The sequence below is a fragment of the Suricata suricatta genome, chromosome 8 (assembly GCF_006229205.1).
Source record: "Suricata suricatta isolate VVHF042 chromosome 8, meerkat_22Aug2017_6uvM2_HiC, whole genome shotgun sequence".
NCBI classification, from domain to species: Eukaryota; Metazoa; Chordata; class Mammalia; order Carnivora; family Herpestidae; genus Suricata; species Suricata suricatta.
In genome coordinates this window covers 71,900,784-71,922,738 of record NC_043707.1, presented here as the reverse complement: position 1 = coordinate 71,922,738, position 21,955 = coordinate 71,900,784, and the positions used below count along the sequence as shown (strand labels likewise).

General features: G+C 35.5%; 1 protein-coding gene across 4 annotated transcripts in view; it reads right to left on the bottom strand.

The window, feature by feature from the left end:
• COL24A1 (collagen type XXIV alpha 1 chain) overlaps window positions 1-21,955 on the bottom strand; it is a 475,258-nt gene that overhangs the window by 95,359 nt on the left and 357,944 nt on the right. For all 4 annotated transcript variants that reach the window (XM_029948854.1, XM_029948855.1, XM_029948856.1 and 1 more), the window contains 5 exons: window positions 7,433-7,486; window positions 5,721-5,828; window positions 2,267-2,320; window positions 1,957-2,010; window positions 1,243-1,299 (listed from right to left, as the gene is read on the bottom strand). In XM_029948854.1, the coding sequence (XP_029804714.1) occupies window positions 1,243-1,299; window positions 1,957-2,010; window positions 2,267-2,320; window positions 5,721-5,828; window positions 7,433-7,486 (327 nt within the window). The remainder of the gene's footprint in view (window positions 1-1,242; window positions 1,300-1,956; window positions 2,011-2,266; window positions 2,321-5,720; window positions 5,829-7,432; window positions 7,487-21,955) is intronic.

Here is a 21,955-nt window from a genome sequence, read left to right as displayed (position 1 = left end):
TTGCTGTGGTTGAGGAGAAGGAGGCTGTTTCCTACTTTCTCCTCGAGGATTTTGATGGTTTCCTGTCTCACATTCAGGTCCTTCAGCCATTTTGAGTTTATTTTTGTGTATGGTGTAAGAAAGTGGTCTAGTTTCATTCTTCTGTATGTTGCTGTCCAGTTCTCCCAGCACCACCTGCTAAAGAGGCAGTCTTTTTTCCATTGGATACTCTTTCCTGCTTTGTCAAAAATTAATTGGCCATACATTTGTGGGCCCAGTTCTGGGTCCTCTATTCTATTCCATTGGTCTATGTGTATGTTTTTGTGCCAATACCATACTGTCTTGATGATGACAGCTTTGTAGTAGAGGCTAAAGTCTGGGGTTGTGATGCGTCCCGTTTTGGTTTTCTTCTTCAATATGACTTTGGCTTTTGTGGTTCCATACAAATTTGAGGATAGCTTATTCTAGCTTTGAGAAGAATGCTGGTGTAATTTTGATGGGGATTGCATTGAATGTGTAGATTGCTTTGGGTAGTGATGACATTTTAACAATGTTTATTCTTCTGATCCATGAGCATGGAATGTTTTTCTATTTCTTGGTGTCTTCTTCAATTTCTTTCATAAGTTTTCTATAGTTTTCATCATATAGGTCTTTTACATCCTTGGTTAGGTTTGCTCCTAGGTATTTTATGGTTTGTTGTGCAACTGCAAACAGGATCAGTTTCTTGATTTCTCTTTCTGCTGCTTGTTTATGTTTGAGAGACAGAAAAAGACAGCATGAGCAGGGAGGGGCAGAGAGAGGGAGACACAGAATCCAAAGTGGGATCCAGGTTCTGAGTTGTCAGCACAGAGCCTAAAGCATGGCTTGAATCCATGGAATGCAAGATCATGACCTGAGCAGAGGTCAGAGGCTTACCCAACTGAGCCAGTCAGGCGCCCCATGAATTTGATGATTGAAGAAATGTCTGCCCTAAAATATCTAGAGTATAGTTTTTTGATAATCTCTGCAAAAAGTTGTTATAGTACATTTAATGCTGAAAGTTAGATTTGGAAAGTCACTGTATTCAACTATAAATTATGCTAAGGGATCTTGACCTGGATATAAATAGATAATTATTTGTATTTAGATAATACAAATATAAATAGTATGTGCCTATAAAAACATGAATGAAACTCCTTGAAAAGATGTGATTAGTGCTATGAATCTACTATATTCATTGCACTTAATCTTGGAACATCAAAATAATTTTAGAAAAAGACCTACTGGTTCACCTCGAGGCCCAGGTGGTCCTAGCACTGAGCTGTCTTCTCCTGGAAAACCCTACAATGAAGATAATGATTATAAACAAAACCAAATTAATAAAATAAGCTTTGAAGTATGCAGCTTATCATTGTTTAATATGTTATGACATCTACAATCTGGCTTTATCTTTTTTAAATGGAAACCTTTTACCTACATAACTTAGCATTGGATATTTTACATAGTTGTAATTCCTATATGTTTCTCATAAGTGTCCATCAGCATTAATTACATACAAATAGCAGTTTAGGAATTTGTTCAAAGTTTCAGGTGTCCAGTGATATTGCAAATTAAGAGGAGTACTATTATAATTATTCTTAACCCAGAACAATTTTGCTATAAATTTTACTATAAATCTTACTATAAACGTTCTAGCCGTTTAATCTGGAGTCTCACAATCTCTTCCAACAAGTAATTAATTTTACTTTTACAAAGCTTTACAGATTGCAAAGTACTTTATCAAATATTTCAAGAATATCTTGAAACAACCTATTGAAGACATTTTAATGACTTAAATTTTCATCCCTTGTTATTTGTTTATCTTCTAGAATTTGCAATACTTCCCAAATTGAAAAGTGTTTCTTTTATTCTTCAAAAATGTTTCCATGCACACTTTCAGGAAGAACACAAACATTAAATATTTAACTTTAGGATTGCAGAGTCAATATATATACATACCTTTTCTCCTTTAGGTCCTGGCAACCCAGAAAGGCCTGGCTGGCCCTGGTGGCCCTAACAAAAGGACAAGTAAGTAGGCATCTTCCGTATCATCTGTACATGATCTACCTAATACTACCAAAGCCATGCCATTAGATACTGCGCTATTCTGAAAGAAAAATAAGATTCATTCTCTAGGAGAAGAAGCCTAAATAAGCTAGCAAGATTTGTCAGTGAGATTTCATCTTAGTTTGCATAATTGGAATGACATCTCTATATAACCATTTTCATGCAAATATACACATTTTCATTTCCAATTAGGAATGATTACCCTATATCCTGGAATTCCTGGTTCTCCATCAGGTCCCATCAATCCTAAATGTCCCTAAAAAACAAAGTAAATATTAGAGAGAAAATAGGCAACAGCTTGAACCATTAAACTTGTCCTCTTTTATTTAAAATTTAGAATTTCTGAGTTATAATATTTTACTTAGTCTGAAATGAGAAAACAAGAAATAACATTCTAACTTTTGTCTTATTTTTCTTCTGAACCACAAAATTCCCACCAAAAAATGTCTCTTCAGTTTACTTCTGGTATGAATATTCCTAATCATATTAAAAAAAACCCTTTCAGTAGTCAGAACTCTATAGGTGTTTAGCAAGTTCTTAGAAATGTATTTTGTGTCTCTCAAAGTTTATGGTATATATATATATATATATATATATATATATATATATATATATATACATGTATATGTGTGTGTGTGTGTGTGTGTGTGTGTTTATTTTTGAGAGAAAGAGAAAGAGAGAGAGAGAGAGAGAGAGAGAGAGAGAGAGAGAGAGAGAGAAACAGGGGAGGAACAGAATTAGAGGGAGACACAGAATCCGAAGCAGGATCCAGGCTCTGAGCTGTCAGCACAGACCCTGCAGCTGGGCTTGAACTCATGAACCATGAAATCATGACCTCAGCTAAAGTCAGCTGCTTAACTGACTGAGCCACTGAGGCGCCCCTGTAACTGTCAAAGTTTATGATAGATGTGCATCACTGAATTTTAGAGTATAGCCTGAAAGTTTTTGATATTGTCATGATGGGATTATGGAGAACTCCATACTCGATAGTTTCAGATGTTTTGATGAACAAAAGCTTCAGCTCTGGTCAAAGTGGTTAAAATAGATATAGTTGATAACTTATGTGCGATAATTACCCTGTTATTGCTCTTATTATCAATATTTTCATATGAGGGCACTTTATAATTTAAGGGTTAATCAGTAAATGCCTCTAACGTACTGAAAATATGACTCAGACAATTTAAAAGAGCAAAAATAAATATCCTAAATATGTCTTATCTTTCATACTATCAAGTTTCCACACCAACTCTCCTATTTGAGTTTGAAACTAAATAGGAGATGAGAAAATTAAGGCATAGAATAGGTTCATGCCTAACGAAATATCAGATTAACCAGAAGTTCTAAATATGATTATTTACCCAAAGAACCCAAGAGAACTACCTATCAGTGGGTATAAAGTTAAAATATAAGTGTAAGTAGATTTCCTATACAACACCAAGATAAAGACATAATGGAAAAAAGACTACATTAGAAGTCATAAAATCCATAAGAAACCAACAATAAATCTAACAGGATAGAGGTAAAAGCCGAGTAAAGGAAATAACAAGACTTTATTAAAGGACATATAAGATGATATAATAGAAAGACATATACTGCTTCTCTACTGAAAGACTCAATATAAAATGAACTTGAGGAGCTGAAAGTTCACATGGAAGAGAGAATTATATTAAGAACTGAACTTTTCAGAAAAATGAATTACGGAGCACTTGCTCTTCTCAAAAGTGCTGTAATAGTATAATAATTAAATAGTGCGGTATTGGACCCAGAACGAGGCTAACAGATTGACAGAAGAAAACAGAATGAAAATAGGTCAATAAATATTTGAGAGTTCAGTGTAGTGGGATATAGACTGACTATTAAATGATTTTGAAACAAATGAAAATCAATCTGGAAAAAAGAAAATCAGTTCTTTACAACTTATATCACAGCAAAATAGTAAACTTCATGTGAATTAGGAATGAAAGCAAAGCTACAAAAGAATTAGAAGGATATAAAAGAGTATTTTTCTATACTTTAGGTAGGGAAGGCATTTCTAATGAAGAAATAAAACCTGTAAAGTAAAAGACTGACAAATTTGAGTGTATAACAATTAAAACCTCTTGTCCAGCTAAAGATACTAAACAAACAATATTAAAAGTTAAGTGACAGAAAGGGAAACGTATTTATAATACATTTTGTAACAGATTTAACAAAAATATATTATCTAAAAAATATAAGGAGTTATTATAGTTTAATAAAAAAAAGAAAACAATCTAATGTAAATCATGTAGAGTGCATATTAAAAGGCGATTTCCGGGAAAAAATATTATTTAATTGGAATCAGGGAGATGTAAATAGAAAACAGGACATACTTTCTCCTTTATCAGATTGTCAGACATCAAAAGGGTTAATATAAAGAATGGGTGGTGGGAGTGTGTATTTGATGAAATCTGGGAGGTAGTTTGAGAAAATGTGTCAATATTTTAAAAGTGAATATTCTTTTTAGACAAAAGCAAAGTAGAAACCTACTTTGAAGGCAATACTCTGGATTAGTTTTCATGTTTGTTAAAATTTAATCACATTAAAGGGGTGCCTCGGTGGCTCAGTCGGTTAAGCAGCTGACTTTAGCTCAGGTCATGATCTCATAGTGAGTTTGAGCCCTGCATTGGTCTGTGCTGACAGCTCAGAGCCTGGAGCCTGCTTTAGATTCTGTGTCTCCCTCTCTCTGCCCCCCACCCTCCGCTTGCTCTCTTTCTCTCTCTCTCAAAAATAATAAACAATAATAATTAAAAAAAATTAATCACATTAAATAAAGTTTTTTTTAACATAAAAGGCAAAGGCAGAAAAATACTACTAATTTAAATAAAAGGAAGAAAGACCTGAAGTGGTAAGATGAACATATCAAATGAGCCTGCAATAAACTTTCTTCAGATGGATTATGCAATGCTCTCAAGAAGGCCTTGGTGAAAAGTCTAGCATTTGGGACTTTAAATGGAGACTAGGAAATGCACATGCATTTTTGTAGATGAGTTTATGACAGTGAAAACACTAAATTGAGTAATTCAAATATTCTGCATCTCTCATGCCATGACTTTCCAAACAGGTCCAAATATATTAGTAATAAAATTTTGCTATTATAGGTTCAGAAATATTATGCCACCCTTATTTCCAACATCATAATGAAGTTCATGCAGAAGATTAAATATCATTAGATGTTACAGATATTGATCACAGCCGGTTTAAAAAAGATCTCCAGATGAGCATGCAGAGTCCAAGCTTATAAAGAAACATCATTTTAAATAAATCTAATTTTCAAAAGCAATGTGCCAATCCTGACAGCATAGTTTTATACAGATTTTAAATTCTGATTTTAAGTGCAAGGCATATAAACTTTCCTACTTAGGTTAAGAGTTATAATCTGAGTGTTTTAAACTTCATTTCATATTTTATTTCCATTTTGAGTGTTTTCCCCTTTCCCTTTTTCACGTCCAGAAACCACTAAGCCATTTAAGTACTGTGGAATGCTTACAATTCTCCACAGCTCATGGAGGTAGATTATTTTCAATGGAACTATTGCTTTCTCTGTAAAATTAATCAAGGATGAAACTTTAAGGACATGGATACATTTCTTTTCCATCCACAGTGAACTCAGGTCTGGAAACAAATCCAGTACTAACCACAGCACCTCTCCTGCCTCTGGCACCCTTAGGACCACTTTCCCCGGTTTGTCCAGGAGCACCTCTGCTTCCCATTTCTCCAGCGGGCCCCATTTGTCCTTTATCACCCTGTGGATGTTATTAGTAAGAGAGAAAAGGAGGAAAAAAAAAAAGATTTTTACCCAGATGAGTTAACTATATCATATACCCGAATGACACCAGAGGATAGTCTGTAAGCAAAATTCCATAACTAGTATCTTTGGTTTACCTTGATGGCAGCAGAGACTACCAGTCACAATAATAACATACCACCTAGGTTGTCTTAAAGATATAACTAAAAGTGACTTAGGACAAAGAATATTAAAAAAATTTTTGGCCAAACAAGCAGGGAAGGTCTGGTATTCATGTTGAATTACAAATAATTGAGTTTTTTAATTTTGAAATTTGTTATGTATGTCTGTATGCATGCATACATTTTTTGTTATCATGAGAAAACATAGACTCTGTGAGAAACCTGCTTCTATACACAATTTCAATGCCACAAAGATCTACTTAATGTATACAGTTTCCAGTGTACAGTTCTGTATATTCAGAATCATCACTCACTGGCTTGCTATCTGCCTTTAAAAATCCCTAACATTTTTATATCACTTAACATCCTTCTGAAAACTAGTTACCTTCTGTTTACCATCAAGCTGACTGACCACTTGCTACCACCAACTTGATCAAGTGCTATAATTCATTTTCTGAAAGTGGGAACCAATCTGTTCTATTGTATTTAGTAAAGTAGAAACAAAGAAAAACTAGACTGTGAATACAGTCAGGAAGGAAGTTTTGCATATTCATAACAATTCCCACAGACACAGGCTGTTGTAAGGACTTATACTGTTCCACTTCTAATGTTCATTTTAGATATAACATCAACTATGATGAACAGAGAGTATTCAGTATTGAGGTTATTGTCATGGGCAAGAATGACTACTAAAATTCACCTCATTCATTTTTCTTTACCTCTTATTCTAACTAATACTGTCTCTACATTATGACAAAGATGGGCTGGGCGTATATTAGTAGAAATGAAAAAATTAGACTTTGGGAACTAGATATGGTGTGATTTGAAGCTGATTATAGTAATATATTCAGAACTGTTGTATTCAAATAAGAAAATCCATACTTGAACAAATTATTGGCACATACAAAGATGAATTTTTCATTATAATGTTCTAGAATTTTATACATATTATTTTAGCAAAATATAAAGGAAGCAAATAAATCATATTCTTGATTTATGTTTCTAAGTCAATATATGGGAAAGGTAAAATCAATAATTAACCTTTTCAATTTAGATAAACATAGTAATAATAAACCCAGAAACAATCCTAATGATAATCCTTTCCCCTAACGATTTTACTAAAGTTGTTACTAACAGCACAAATGGTATAGTATTTTCCTTTTCTCTCTTTCCCTGACCATAGTCTACTAAAGAATTTTTGGCAAACAGAAGGAAAGGCAAATATCTTTACAGAAACTACAGAGTGAGACATTTGCCTTCAAGTAGTTAAGGTGATAAATACTCCTAAGTAGAGTTAATTATTAATTTATGTAAATGTGTCTTTTAAAACCAAATTGATAGTTCTTTATTACCATATATCTCATGCAAATAAAAATAGCATTCTATGAGCTCAGGGCATATCAGAAGAAAGGAAGTCATAAAAATGTAAAAAAAAAATTACCTTTTTCCCTGGGCGACCTCTTTGCCCTGGAATTCCTGCAATTCCTTCAGGTCCCTGAATATTCAATATAAAAAAGAAAATAAACTGTTAAAGAAAGGACTAGATGGAATATTTAAGTACTTACATCACATAATCATTGAATTGAACTCTATGTAAAAATGAGGGTTACCTTTCAACAATATTGTGTTTGAATATTTAAAAATAGGTCATGATGATTTAGCGGTCTAGTGAATAATGTTTACATATACAAACTGGCCAAGCTAGATAAAGTTAAACTGTTCTTTGTTATAGGAAGAAAATTATTTGGTTTCAGTATAACCATTTTAATTAGTGAGACTGTCATCACACTAAACCCAATGCATCCATTTTATCAGTTCTATGAGTTATCACTGTGGGTTCAACATCTTATTGAGTGTATAGGATTATAAAATATATATATATAAATAAGACATGGTCAAGAACAATCTCAAAATCTTATTGGAGTAGTAGATTATGGAGGTTTTCTTTGGTCTGTGGAAAAAAGGAGGGGAATAGGTGGAGATAAAAGAGGTAGTCATATTCAACCTTAAAACAGTATTTTCATTTCAGTCTGTATTTTATTTAGACAAAGTAGGCTGAAAGTTTCCAATACACACTTTTTTTAGTAAAAATTGGCTAAAATATTTTAGATATCATGTGAATTTTCAGGTCAACAATAATTAGGCTTAAATAAGATCCATGGTAAGCCAGGATGCAAGTTCTGAAATGGCCAACAATTAATCACAGCGCTCCTTGCATTTCATTTGGAAATGAAAATGGAAATCTCAAATTTGTGTCCCAAAGCTTGGCAAAATGCAAAACTGATGTAGACAAGAAATAAATTGTGGTTTACCACTGTGCTATGGAGGTTCTTGATAAATATTTGTTGAGCGAATAAACAGATACCTAAGGAAGTGACTCATGCGCTAGGAGTCCTCACCAAATGCTCTTCTAGCCTCAGACGGTCACTGAATTTAGAAGCCAAAATGGTTAAGTTCTATTGCTGTAGTTCTAGCTGCATCCAGAGGTCGAAATGATAGTTGCACTAATCTGAAATTTCTTTGTGGTTAATGTGGACTTTTAAAAAGAGGCAGATTAACTTTCATTAGAGGTTACTGGTGTGAGCTTTTAAAAGTCACACTGCCAGTTTCATATTCTGACTCTGTTACCTCACAGCAATATGACCATAGGCATATTGTTTAACTTCTAAAGGCCTCAGTTTCCTGTTACATAAAAGAAGTATTAACAATACCTTTTCAAAGGGTTAGTAAGATTAAATGAGATAAAGCATATAAAGCTAAAAAGAACTGGACTTAAACTGAAGAATTTAACTCAGTGTTAGTCTCACTAATGTCTGCTGCCTTTTCATGTGTATTATGTAACATTAAAATATATAAATAAAGATTTAGAAGGTACAATAGATACCCATGTACCCACCATCCACTTTAAGAAAGGGAAGTAACATACATATGTAATTTAATTCCCATATGCACACATACCTTTCCAAACACATTGCCCTCTCTCCTCACTCAGAGGCAACCATTGCCCTCAATTTATCATTCCCGAGCACTTTTATACTCTTACACCATTTGTATGTATTTGCAAGCAATATATGGTAATGTTGTACCTTTTAAAACTTCAAATAAGCATACCTTATGTATTCATTGGAAACATTTTAAAAACACATTTTGTTTTTGAAATTAATCAGTATCTTTAATCCATTCACTTTGTTTTTAATTCTATGGGATTCTATTTTCTTATCAAACCACAACTAATTTAACCATGTTTTTACTGATGAATTTTTGGTATGTGTGTATGTATGTGTTTTCAGTTACAGATAATGCTTGTGCATTCCTTTATGTGTCATGTCAAAAGTTGTTTTTCTGTTTTTATTTTTTGGGTTTTTTTTAATGGGATAATCCCTGAAGTTAAATTGCTGGGTTTTAGACCATATACTTCATTAAATATACAAGATATTGTAAAATTATTCTCCAAAGCAGTTTTGTCAATTTCCATTCCCACAGCAATGTTTCAGAGTCCAATTGCTTCAAATCTTCTGTAGAGCTTGGTACTATCAGACTTACAATATGTCCATTTCATTGCAGTAAATGATACATTATTTGTGTTTTCAATTTGCATGTTTCTGATTAGTAAGGAGGAATGATTACCTATTCATACAGTTATTTCACATCTCTATGTGACTCTCAGGTCTTATCATCTGCTCAGTATTCTCCTGAGCTGTCCTTACTGAGTTATACATAACAATTTTTATACATATTCCTGATACTTATATTTTGCTCATTCTATGTAACACAGATCTCTTCTCTCGGCCTGCAGTCTACTTTTTCACTTTGTTTAATGTAACTTCTGATTAACATGTTTGCGATTTTAACATAGTCATATTTATCAGTATTTTCTTCTTGTCTTCTTTTTAGTGTTTAGGAGATCCTGACTGCTTCCCTTCCCTCCATGAGGTCATAAAATGTTCTCGTAAATGTTCTCATGTTCAACATTTTGATTTTCACAATTAGGCCTTTAATTGGAGTTTCATTCATTCTTGTGTGTGTGTGTGTGTGTGTGTGTGTTTACGTACTGGTGTGAAGGAGTTGCTTTATTTTATTTTGTTTACCATTTGGATTACCAATTGTGCCAGTACCATATTTTGAATATATTTCATCCTTCCCTTAACGATCTATAATCTGTGATCAATTTATCAAACTTCAAGTTTCAGAATATACTAAGCTCTGAGTCAAGTTTACCTTCTATTTCTATTGGTCTCTTTGTCTTCTGTGAATGAGCATGACACTGATTAACTTACTCTAACTTCAGTCATAAGTTATGATATCAGGTAGGTTAAGTTCTCCTTTCCACATACCCCTCGTAAATTATTCTTGAAAACTGTCTTAATATTAGTGCTTTATTCTTTCATATAATTTTTAAAATTACTTTTCATCAATCACATCCTATAAAAAAATCTTATAGGTATTTGGACTAAAATTGTACCAATTTTATGGACTAATTTAGGGGATAATTGATAATTTTTTGACACTGAGTTGTCCTATCCATGAATATAAAATCTCTCTCCATTTATTTAGGTTTTTGTTAATAAACATAATTTTTTCAATAAAAATTTGAAAATCTTACTTGATTTATTCCTACTTATTTAATTTTGTTGCTGATTCTATTGTAAATAGTATTTTTTTAAGTTTATTTATTGAGAGAGAAGGAGAGAACAACCAGGGAAGGAGCAGAGAGAGAAGAAGAGAGAGAATCCCAAACAGGCTCCGTGCTGACAGCACATGACATGGGGCTCAATCCCAAGAATTGTGGGATCATGACCTGAGTTGAAATCAAGAGTCAGATGCTCGACCGACTGAGCCACCCAGGTGCTCCAGTAAATAGTATGACTGAAGGTTTTCTAAACTGCTTGTTTTTTCTATTTTTCTATTTTTATGTACTCTTATATTTAGCATCTTGCTAAAATCTCATTAATTCTAATAATTTGTCTGTAGATTATTTCTCTTATACTGTTCTGGCTAGGTTTCTGAGTAAATATTGAATAGAAATGGGGAATAGTGGTGATCTTTGCTCATTCTTTGAAGTCCCATTATTAAGTATGATAGTCAATGTGGATATTACATTTTAGTAAATGCTTTTTGTTTCATTTATTGATATTATATTTTTCTTTCTTTAATTTGTAAATATGCAGCTTAAATGTATAATTTCTAAAAATCTTAGGCCTTTGCTGCAAAACTTGTATAAGAGGGAATTCATAAAGCCCTTATTATATCAGCACCTCACAAGTCCAATGAATTCAACTATTTGATGTCAGCCAACACTACTGCATGGTAATGCTATCTGCCAACCAACACTACAGTTTAGGCATCACTGTGTTTATATATTGACTACTAATAAAATTTGTGGAGAATGTAAAAATAAAAGTGATAAGCATCTCACAAACATGTATAATTGAGAAATTTGTTATTAGTCTTCAAGACGACTTGCACATTCTTCAAACTTTGATTGTCGCCTCAGTGTCAAGTTAATAAGCTTGCCTTTCACTGCACTGAGATGCAGTAGCAATCAAACAAGAGCCATCTCCACCTTCCCACACCCTGTCTACCAACACACCGCCTTATGTACACACATATGCTGCCTTCCTTCTCTTACAAAGGAAGAAGTTTCCCTGTTTCTTGTCTGAAGCCAGCTCCTCACTTGTGTCTAAGGCCCAGGTCCTCTTCATGGCCTTCTCTTAACACTTGCACTATCAGTATTTTTTCGCTTGACTGAATCAGTTCCAACAGCAGTTAAGTAAGTTAGTTAGCACTCATTAAAAAATAAAAACAAAACCCTTCCTTGACCTCATGCCCCTCCCTCCCTTCCTTTCTATTCACTCATTCAATTTCTCCTGTACTTTCCTAGTTCAGTCTTTGCTTCCCCATCACAACACACCTTTTTGAGACTTACTTATGCTCACTGTCACTATTTTCTTACTTCTCATCCTCTCTTTAGTTGCGCTTTTGTTCTTACCACACCTCTGAAATTGCTTCCTCTTCAGGTCACCAAGTAACCTTAATATAGCCAAATCCAATAATCCAATGGCTCATTTTATCTCAAAATTTTTTCATTCTTGAAAATTTTTAAGCTTTTGTTTATATGGATGCATGCTTCCCAAATTTTTTACTTCCTGTATAACATCTCCTTATATTCTCATGATTCCTAAAATTATGTCACCTGTCCTGAATATTCCACTGGTTATCCCAGCTACTGACATCCTTTTGAATTTCTAACAGGCATTTCAAACTTTATGTGCCCCAAGCTGAACCCTTGAATTACTCCCTCAAACCCCTAAAACTTATCTTTCCTTGCCTTCTCCATCTCTGCTATAATGTGGCAGTATTTTGAAAATTATAAACATTGTTTTTCAATTTTGCCTCTTTGAATATATGGACTTTACCCTATTCACAGCTTGAGGGGTTCATATGCCCAAGGGTTATATGTATTCAGAGAACATTTTTCTGTTTTCTTTGCTTCCAACTTCAATAATTCACAAGTTGACCCAGAGTACCCAGCACACAGTCCTATATTATAGAGAAGACACACTTTCTATCTATTGTAATAGAACTCTAAGGCTTTTACTAGATGATAAAAAGATCAGAAAATGACATAAGGGAAATAGAAAGCCAGGTTTTGGGGTTTTGTTCTCTTTTGGCCCCAGGAGAATGCAGGAGAGCAAAGAGGGAGTGAGAGACCTGTATGTTCAGATTTTCCTCTGAGTTTCGGCACAGTGAGACTCTTTTCCCTACTACCTCTTCAGGAGGCAGGAAAGGTACCTCTCTCTAGGTAGCACTTGGTTTATGGCCATATCAGTTTGGATGCTCAGTAAAATAAAAAACATTTGTTAAAATTTCCCCAGCTACTCCTTGATTCCTACATGATGTAGATGGCAACTTAGAAATACCTGGGAGCTTGTGTGTGTGTGTGTGTGTGTGTGTGTGTGTGTGTGTATGGGTGTGTGTGTGGGTGGGTGGTGGGGGAGTGGTCATTACTCTAGAAAGATGTGGCTCTGTCATAATGGAGGATGAGCAGACTTCTTGGGCTAGAGCTGAATGAGAATCCAGAAGGCCTGAGAGGGATCTGCAGATTAGTGGAAGCTGACAGGGAATCCGTCCATAAAAAGGAAATGAAAATCACTATCTGCCCACATCATCATCAGAGGTCAGCAGGGTAGGCAGTGAGCAAAAGGACAAGGGACATTACCATGTCCCTATCTTAAACACCCACACCTAGATACAAGCCCTCTTCATCCTTACCATCACCAGACACTCAGACTCCCTAATGGAAAGGAGTAAAAGAGGGAGGTCAAGAGCTGATAGGGTTGAGAAGCAACATCATAAGAGTCTGACCATTACTACAGAGATTACTAATTTATAAGAGTAGATTGTTTAAGCTTTCAACTGAGCTGGGTTTAAAATTTTCTTTAGCCCCAATCCTCCAACCAATCCTCACTAATCAGTAAGTTACAACTTGTGAGGAAAACCAAATAAACCAAAAATAATGAAATCACACACATCCCTATATGTAAATACCAATTCGTAGCTCTGTAATATATTTAATGATATGATTACCAATTCAGTTGTTCCAGCTAAAAACCAGGATTCATTCTTCATCCAAATAATGAACAGATACAGTCAGCTGTATCTCCAAAATATGGCTTATAAGGGATCACTATCCCCTATCTCTACTGTCCCCTTACATTCTAAACCACCATATCACTTTTCATCTACACTACTGCCACAACCTTCTAAGTCTACTTTCACCCTCATAGTCTATTTCTTCAGAATTCCCCGATTATTAAATTAACATTTAGTGAAGTTAACATTTCCACCCCCTCAACCTGTTTAAAACCTTCCAAATGGCTGCCCATAGAAATCAGAATCATCTCCAAATTTCTTATCATGGTCTGTAATCCCCTATTTGATCTGGCTCCTTTTATTTCTCTGATGTTATGTTTTCACGTTACTCACTACATTCCTGCTCTTGGCCATTCTTCCCCTCCCCCCCATCTGCCCCTTTCTAATAGTGCATCTAATAAATGCCCTTTTTACTGTAGGGCATTTGTGTTAGATGTTCCCTCTACCTAGAAAGTTTTATTTAGATATTCACATGACTGACTGCTTCTTATCTTTAGACATCTGGTTCAATGTAACTCTAGGTAGTCCTTCTGTGACCAGTATTACCTAGTCATTCTTTACCTCATTACCATGTTTTCTTTTCTTCACAGCACTTATCACTATCAGAAATTATCATTCTTTTTCACGTTGCCTTTCCACACTGCAGCGTTAAGTTCCAAGACAGCAGGGACCTTGTCTTGTTTTGTTTATTGTTGTAACATTAGTACCCAGAACTGTGCCTGGCATATAACTGATGATTAATAAATATTTAATGAATGAAATATAGAATGCATGCCCCAAGTAGAAAATATTTAGCCTTAATCAGACAGTAACCTAGGCTACTTGGTATTCATTTGTAAAGAAATAATATCTTAAAATATGTACTAAAGTTGATAGTAAAACCAAAGTTTATGGATGAAAGGTAAAGAGTAGTGAGACATTTTTATACTACCTTTTCGTTTCTAAGAAATGTAACCTGTGGCTCTACTAGGAACATTTTGCACAGTAAACCATTGTACATTTGAGGACTACATTATATGTGAAAAAGGGGATTGCTATTGCATTTTCTTCTGTCATTATAATCAGAAAGATTTCTCCTGGTTCCCTTGTCCATATCTTTTTTTCTCTTCAAAGACAGTTTGTGTCTCCTTTGGGCAGGATTGGGGGGAGGATGTTGAGGGGATGGGGGTATGTGGGATGTGGTGGTAAACTTCCACTGATATTCGGCTTGTTTATTTTAGTGCTTGCTCTAAAATGTATGAGAAACATCTTGCTCCAAAGTGTTTGCTTTTAAAAGGCAACCCTATGGCAACCCCTTTGTGTATTTAGAGGATTGCAAGGCAGACTAGAAAAATAGCAACATTTTCTAAATGTACATGTTTTAGTCAATTTTTTCAATAATTACTAAAATAAGAATGCTTTTATACACTGACAGATAATAGTTGGCTTTATGTTGAACCTACTCATTAAATAGAAGAAGGAGTTGGAATTCCAGTCTATTACTTTAAATTTTGTCTTGAAAGTAACACATCACATCTATTTTTAAGCAACTTTGAGATAGAATTCCTATACCATGTTATAAACCTGTTTAAAGTGTACAATTCAGTGAGTTGTGCAACTGTCACCACAATCAATTTTAGAACATTTTCATCGCCCCCAAAAGAAACCCTGTACCCATAAGCAGTCACTACCCATTTCCTCCCAACCACCACCCCTCCTAGCCTTAGGCAACCACTTACCTACTTTTAGTCTACCTAGAAATGCCTTATTTGGGACATGTCAAATATTATGTGGTCTTTTTTGACTGGCCGCTTTCATTAACTATAATTTTTTTTCTTTTAAATGTTTATTTAGAGAGAAGATGAGTATAAACAGGGAAGAAACAGAGAAAGAAGAATAGAAGGAATCCTAAGCAGACTCCATGCTGTCAGCATGGAGCCTGATACAGGGCCTGATCTCATGAACTGTGAGATCATGACCTCAGCTGAAATCAAGAGTCTGACACTTAACTGACTGAGCTGCCCAGGCACCCTTAAGCATAACGTTTTCAAGGTCCATCAATGTTGTAGCATGTATGAGTTCATCATCTCTTTTCATTGCTAAGTAATAGTCCAATGCATAGATGTACTAAATTTATTAATATATATTTACAAATCATCTATTGATGATCATTTGGGTTATTTTGGCTATCATAAAGAATGCTTCTATAAACATTCAGGTACAAATTTTTGTTTGAACCCTGCTTTCAATTCTATTGGGTATATACTTAGGGATAGAATTAGTGGACCACATACTAACTCTATGTTTAACATTTTGAGAAATTGCCAAATTGATTTACAAAGTGGAAGCACCATTGTACATCCCATCAGCAAGTATATTTACATCCTCCTCAACACTTGATATTGTTTTTTTTATTTTTTATTTTTTTCATTATAACCATCCTAGTCAAGTAAAGTGGTATCTCATTGTGGTTTTATTTGAATTTTCTTAATTGCTAATGATGCTGATCATCTTTTCAACTGCTTATTGGCTAACTGTATATCTTCTTTGGAGAAGCATTTGCTTAAATGTTTTGCTTATTTTTCAATTGATTTATCTTTTTACTACCGGGTTAGAAGAGTTCTTTGTATATTCTGGATACAAGTCCTTTATCACATGTGATTTGCAAATATTTTTTCCCTTTCTATGGGTGTCTTTTCACTGACTTAACAGTGTTTTATGAAACACAGAATTTCCCTCCCTCCCTTCCTTCCTTCCTTCCTTCCTTCCTTCCTTCCTTCCTTCCTTCCTCTCTCTCTCTCTCCCTCTTTCTTTCTTTCTTTCTTTCTTTCTTTCTTCCTTCCTTCCTTCCTTCCTTCCTTCCTTCCTTCCTTCCTTCCTCCTTCCTTTCTTTCTCCTTCCTTTCTTTTCTTTTCCTTTTCTTTCTCTCTCCTTCCTTCCTTCCTTCCTTCCTTCCTTCCTTCCTTCCTTCCTTCCCTTCCTCCATCTCTCCTTCCTTCTTTTATTTATTTATTTATTTGGTAGGCTTTACACCCAGTATGGAGCACAACATGGGGCCTGAACTTACAACCTTGAGACCAGACCTGAGCTAAGGTCAAGAATTGAATGTAACCGGTTGAGCTACCCAGGTACCCCAAAGCACAAAACTTTTAATTTTAATGAAGTCCAATCTATTTTTCTTTTGTCATTTGTCATTTGGTGTTATATAAGGAAACCTTACATAAATCAAGGTCATGAAGATTTAATCCTATATATTCTTCCAAGACATTTACAGTTTTAGCTCATCTCAAACAACTTTTCCCTATTTACTGTGCTACAACTATAATTAGCTTCTAAAAATACCTAGACCATTCCCCACTTCCAGATCTTGGCCCTTACTATTCCATCTACCTTGAATCATCTTTCAAAGTTCTTTGCATGACTGGTTCTTTTTCATTTTTCAGGTGTCATCTGAATCCTTCCCTCAGTGCACTATTGGAAGTAGGCTTCTCTTTGTTTAACCAGCTATTCTTTTTCATTTGTCTCCATCATTGCATTTATTGCTATCTGCAATGATCTAGTCTATTGCCAGCATTCACAATATCATAAAATCTGAGATCAGTAATCTTGCTAATCTTGTTCCCTTTGGTATTCTCATTGCTTAGCAGAGGTCTTGATTCATAGAAGGTACTCAGAAGTTTCAGTGAATTAATGAATGAACAAATGTATTTTATAGAGTCACAATCTGTGAGATTAATAAAATTTTGGAACATACAAGCGACTCCTTTTTTTTTTTAAAGCTTATAGAACCTTTTCTTCCAAGACAACCTATACAAAATCTCATGTTATATATACATACAAAGATTTTTTGCTGACTCAAGTAGTAATAGAAGAAACATTCTTGCCCATTCAGCACCCTCCGTGACACAGTCATTTTGGGAGGCTCTGCACAGCTCTAATCCCTTTATTATGTGTAATGTGCAAACTGAGAAACCAAAGAATGACTCACCCAACAATGTACAGCTCTTTAGTGGCAGAGCAGGGACAGTGGTAGAGCAATTCTTGCATAATGGTCAGTGCAGAGGTCTTTCTATTTCTGGGTTGATTTATGACACAACAGTTCAGAACAAACAAGCCTAAGACCAGAGTCATAAAAATCATTCAGAAGATAAAGATTTAAATAAGTCGTTTACTCCTTAGTGTCACTGACCTCAAATTTCCAAACTTAGTATTTTTTAGGGTTTCCAAGGAAATTAACTCAGAAATGAGTCAAGTACACATTATCATTCTTTTCTAACTAATGATAAGTCCTTTCATCTTTTTTACTTTGCTTTATAAGATCCTATCAAAAATGCTTCTTAGCTTTATTTTGCTTCATCTTTTCTTAAGATATTCCGCTATACCCAATTATCATACCACTCTATCTATACAGATGGGGGAAAAAAGTCACACTTTAACAAACCCAAGTAAGTTTTGTCCTAACAGTATAAAACAAGACAATTTCATTTTTATACATTCAACTTTTGACTTCTGGAGCTTCACATCTGTTTAGATGTTAGATTGTACAGAGATCGATTATTAAAGAAATGGATGACAGACCATAAGTCAGCAGATGTTTCTTCCCAGATGCTTCCAAATTCTTTTCCCATACAGAGTTATGCATTTAGGCAACTGAATACTTTAGCACAGAATTCAAGCATAAAATACACATTTTAAAATTCTTTCAAAGTAGTCTAAATCTTAGATTTGGGAATTTGTTACTGATGCTTCCCTTGCCTTATTTTTCAACCTAGTTCTCATTTTTCAATCTTCTAGAAAGTAAGAAGAGCATTTCTTTACCTGAAAAATAAATTTTATTTATTTTTTCCTCACTGTCTTGTTTATTTTTAAAGAATAGGTAGCATCTTTGTGACATTGCCTAAGGAAGAATTTTTTTTCTAAAGTGAAAAATAAATCCAACATCAGGCTGTCTGATTAAGCAATAGTTCCTTGGATCATAAAATTCTTCTTAAAAAAATGTGGCATGGTATTTTTATTGGGTTTATGAGCTGAAAGGCACTTAAAATTCCAAGGAGAACAACAAAAAGAATAAAAAAGAAACACACATGTGTTGTTACTAAAAAAGGCACCAAAGATGTGTACAAAGCAAGATTGTCCCTGGGAAAAATTAGGAAGCAGATGAAATCTGTATTTATCATTTTTCCATGTCTTGTTTTGAGTCCTTTTTTTTTTCATCTCTGTTCTGCCCATCACCAGCTGTCAAGCTGCATATTCCCATCTGGGGTTCCTGTCTGTTATCCTATTGCATGGTGAGACCTTTTACTTAGTTCTGTATTCTCCCCACTAAGACTTAGGACACTGCTGGGGAAGTAGGCTAGGTGGTTAAAAAAAATCCATGCCAAAGTACTAATAATTGTTAATCATTTTTTACATAAAAATGAATTTGATAAGAATTCTCAGAACAATAATCACACATTTTCAGCGTTTGTTACATGACTTCTGTGAGTCCAGCCCTGATGAGTCCTCTAAAAAATATGAAAATGTCAAGAACCTCAAAAAGGCAAAACATAACCCCAAGGCTGGTCAACTTATAAAGTAGTGTGGCTTAGAGAAGTAGAAGTCAGACAATAAAGGAACTAGAGCCAGCTCTGCCATCTGTGATATTCTTTTCTTTCTCTGAGCCTATTTTTTTCAGTTGTAAAGTGGGGAAAATAAAACACCACTAGGTTATTGGACAGATTCTGTGAGAAAAATGTAAGTGAAATTCTATTGCTCAGTGTCTGGACTAATAGTTTGAAGATAATTTGGAGGAATGACTTTCCAATGCTTTATATTTGCTGGAGTGAAACACCTATCAAAGTTTTCCAGGACTGAGAGGGCAGGATGGAGGAGAAGTGGCCACTTTCCACTTACATAAAACCAGAGGGAAAAAAGACTCAATTTGCCAATTGCTAAAAACAGGAGACCTTCATCCTTAAACTTCAAATGTCACTTTGAAATACACTGGTACAATTATCTATTATTTTGGAGAAGAGGTGATATAGCATTATTTTAATTGATGATAAAGAAATTATAATTATGGGTAAATGATATGAATGGAAAGATAGCCAGTTAGTGCTTCATTTATGGTATTTGCTGTATTCTTCCAGATAGAGCTTCTTCTTAGTTCTTAGAGATGTAATTGAGATGTATAGGGGCAGGAACTATCTTTAAAACACTGTATAAGACCCCTGGGTATGGCAAAAAGAGAAATCATTTTCTGGTAGGGTCATAAGCAATGACTCCCAAGATATGAGAAGATCTTCAAAGGCAAGAACACTTGGAAAAGTAAAGAGAGAATAATCTTGGAGGAGAACTCAAGTTTAAACATGTGAGATAAAGAAGAGGGGACTGTAAAGTATGTGAAGTAAAAAGGCAAACTGTCCAGAGAGGCACTATCTAGACAAATGTAACAAATATCATAAATTAAGGATTTAAGTAAGAGAAAAGCTGTTGTCATTATTTATTTACATCTTCTATTGGCTCTGTGGTGAGAGAATCTGTCCAATATAATATTTAGAATTTCCCTTGAAGTAATACTACAATTTGAGATCAGATCTTGATAGCTTAAATTATGCCTGCAAAGGACTTCTTATGGCATTCTAGAGTTAGGGTCTTACTCTAGAGGAATAATGTCAGCTCTATGAATAAAAATCAGAAATAGTCAATCAAAGTAAGTTTGAGATAAAACAAAATATTCTCCTTCAAATGTATTATGACAGAATTTCCATTGCTGAGGTGACATCATCAGGAGAGTCACATAAGTCATTCCTGAATTCAACCACCCTCAGATGAAGACAAAGTAGCCAGTATCCATATGAAAGACCACCATTGTGAAAATCCCAGAATCTGAAGGTGAGGCTGAGGCATTCCCCTAGATCAGAGACATACAAAAGAACCAAGCAGAAAGGTAAGAGTAAAGATTTCACTTTGATTGCATTGTTCTTTCCCCAGACCAGCAGAGTACTGCATCAAGTGGCTCCCTTGGCTTATAGTTTCTCCAATGAAGAAAAGAAATTCCAAAATGCACACTCAGCTCCCCCAGTGTTGTGGAATGCTTCTAAGGTAGCCCAGTAAGGTTTTATCTCACGAGGATCACTTGGGGAGATGGGAGGCTTGACACTAAGGATCAGATAGAGACAGAGAAGAGAGGCAAGGATTGCAGCATCCTGCACCAGATCTTGATGTAATGCATTCTTGATTGCAGTAGTACCTGAGCAGAGATCCCAGTCAGTGATTCTGCACATCTGCAGAGCTGAGTTGGTGGCTGTGTCTGGTCAGGGATCTTGGTTGAAGTGTTATGCCTGATTTGGGTCCCCAGCCAAAGGGTCACACCTACTGTGGAGCCATTATACATCCCTTAGTAGTCAGGGAAGCAAACCTGCTACCTTGCTCAACAGCTAAGGATATACTCCCATCCCACTCAACCAGGATTGCTTGTCCATAGAATTTGGGCAGTTGTGGAGTCCATACTATAGTCCTACTTGGACAGGCAGCGAAACCAGTAGCCCTGCCAAAATTGGCGTGACCAGAGAATCTGAACAGTGGCCCCGAACAATCTTGGAACTCAGCTTAAAGTACTGCCCAGCTGTGAAGTCCAGCCAACAGCTCTACCAAGCAGCAAAATCTAGCTTATGGCCCTGTCCAGTTACTAAACACAGCCTGCAACCTAGCATAGGCAAGAAGCCCAGTAAGTGGCCCTGCACACTTAGAAAGCATAGACTTCAGCCCCACCCAACAAAAGAGCTCAAGGTAATGTCACCCACGAAGCATATAGTCTCCAACCTAACCAACACTGAGATACAGCTGGAGGCCCCACTTGACCAGAAAGCCTGAAAAGTGACCTTACACAGCACAGAGGCACAGCCAGTGGCTGAGGTAATCATGAAGCACAGCCTGTGATTGCACAAAACTGGGGCATAACCTGTGGGTCTGTCCAACTGCGAAGCTATGCTTGTTGTCTCACGAACATGGAGTTCAGTCAGTAGTGCTATCCAGTTAGGATGAACAAGATGAGACCTTACCCAAATACAGAGTCCAATCAGAGGTATTGCTTTGCCAGGCAATACAGCCTAAGATTTCACCCTACCAGCATCCTGACCCAACTAGGGCACCTATTCACTTGCCTCACTTGAACATGAAGCCTAGATAGCAGGCTCACCTAGCTGCAGAGAACAGCCAGTGACAACCCTCCCCCAACTTCAAACATGGGCAGGGACCTCGCACGACTGGAGACTCCAATAGCAAGCTGTGCCTTCCCACAAATGCTACCGGTAAACCAGTCTAGTGTCCCAACTTAAGCAGACTGGCGACA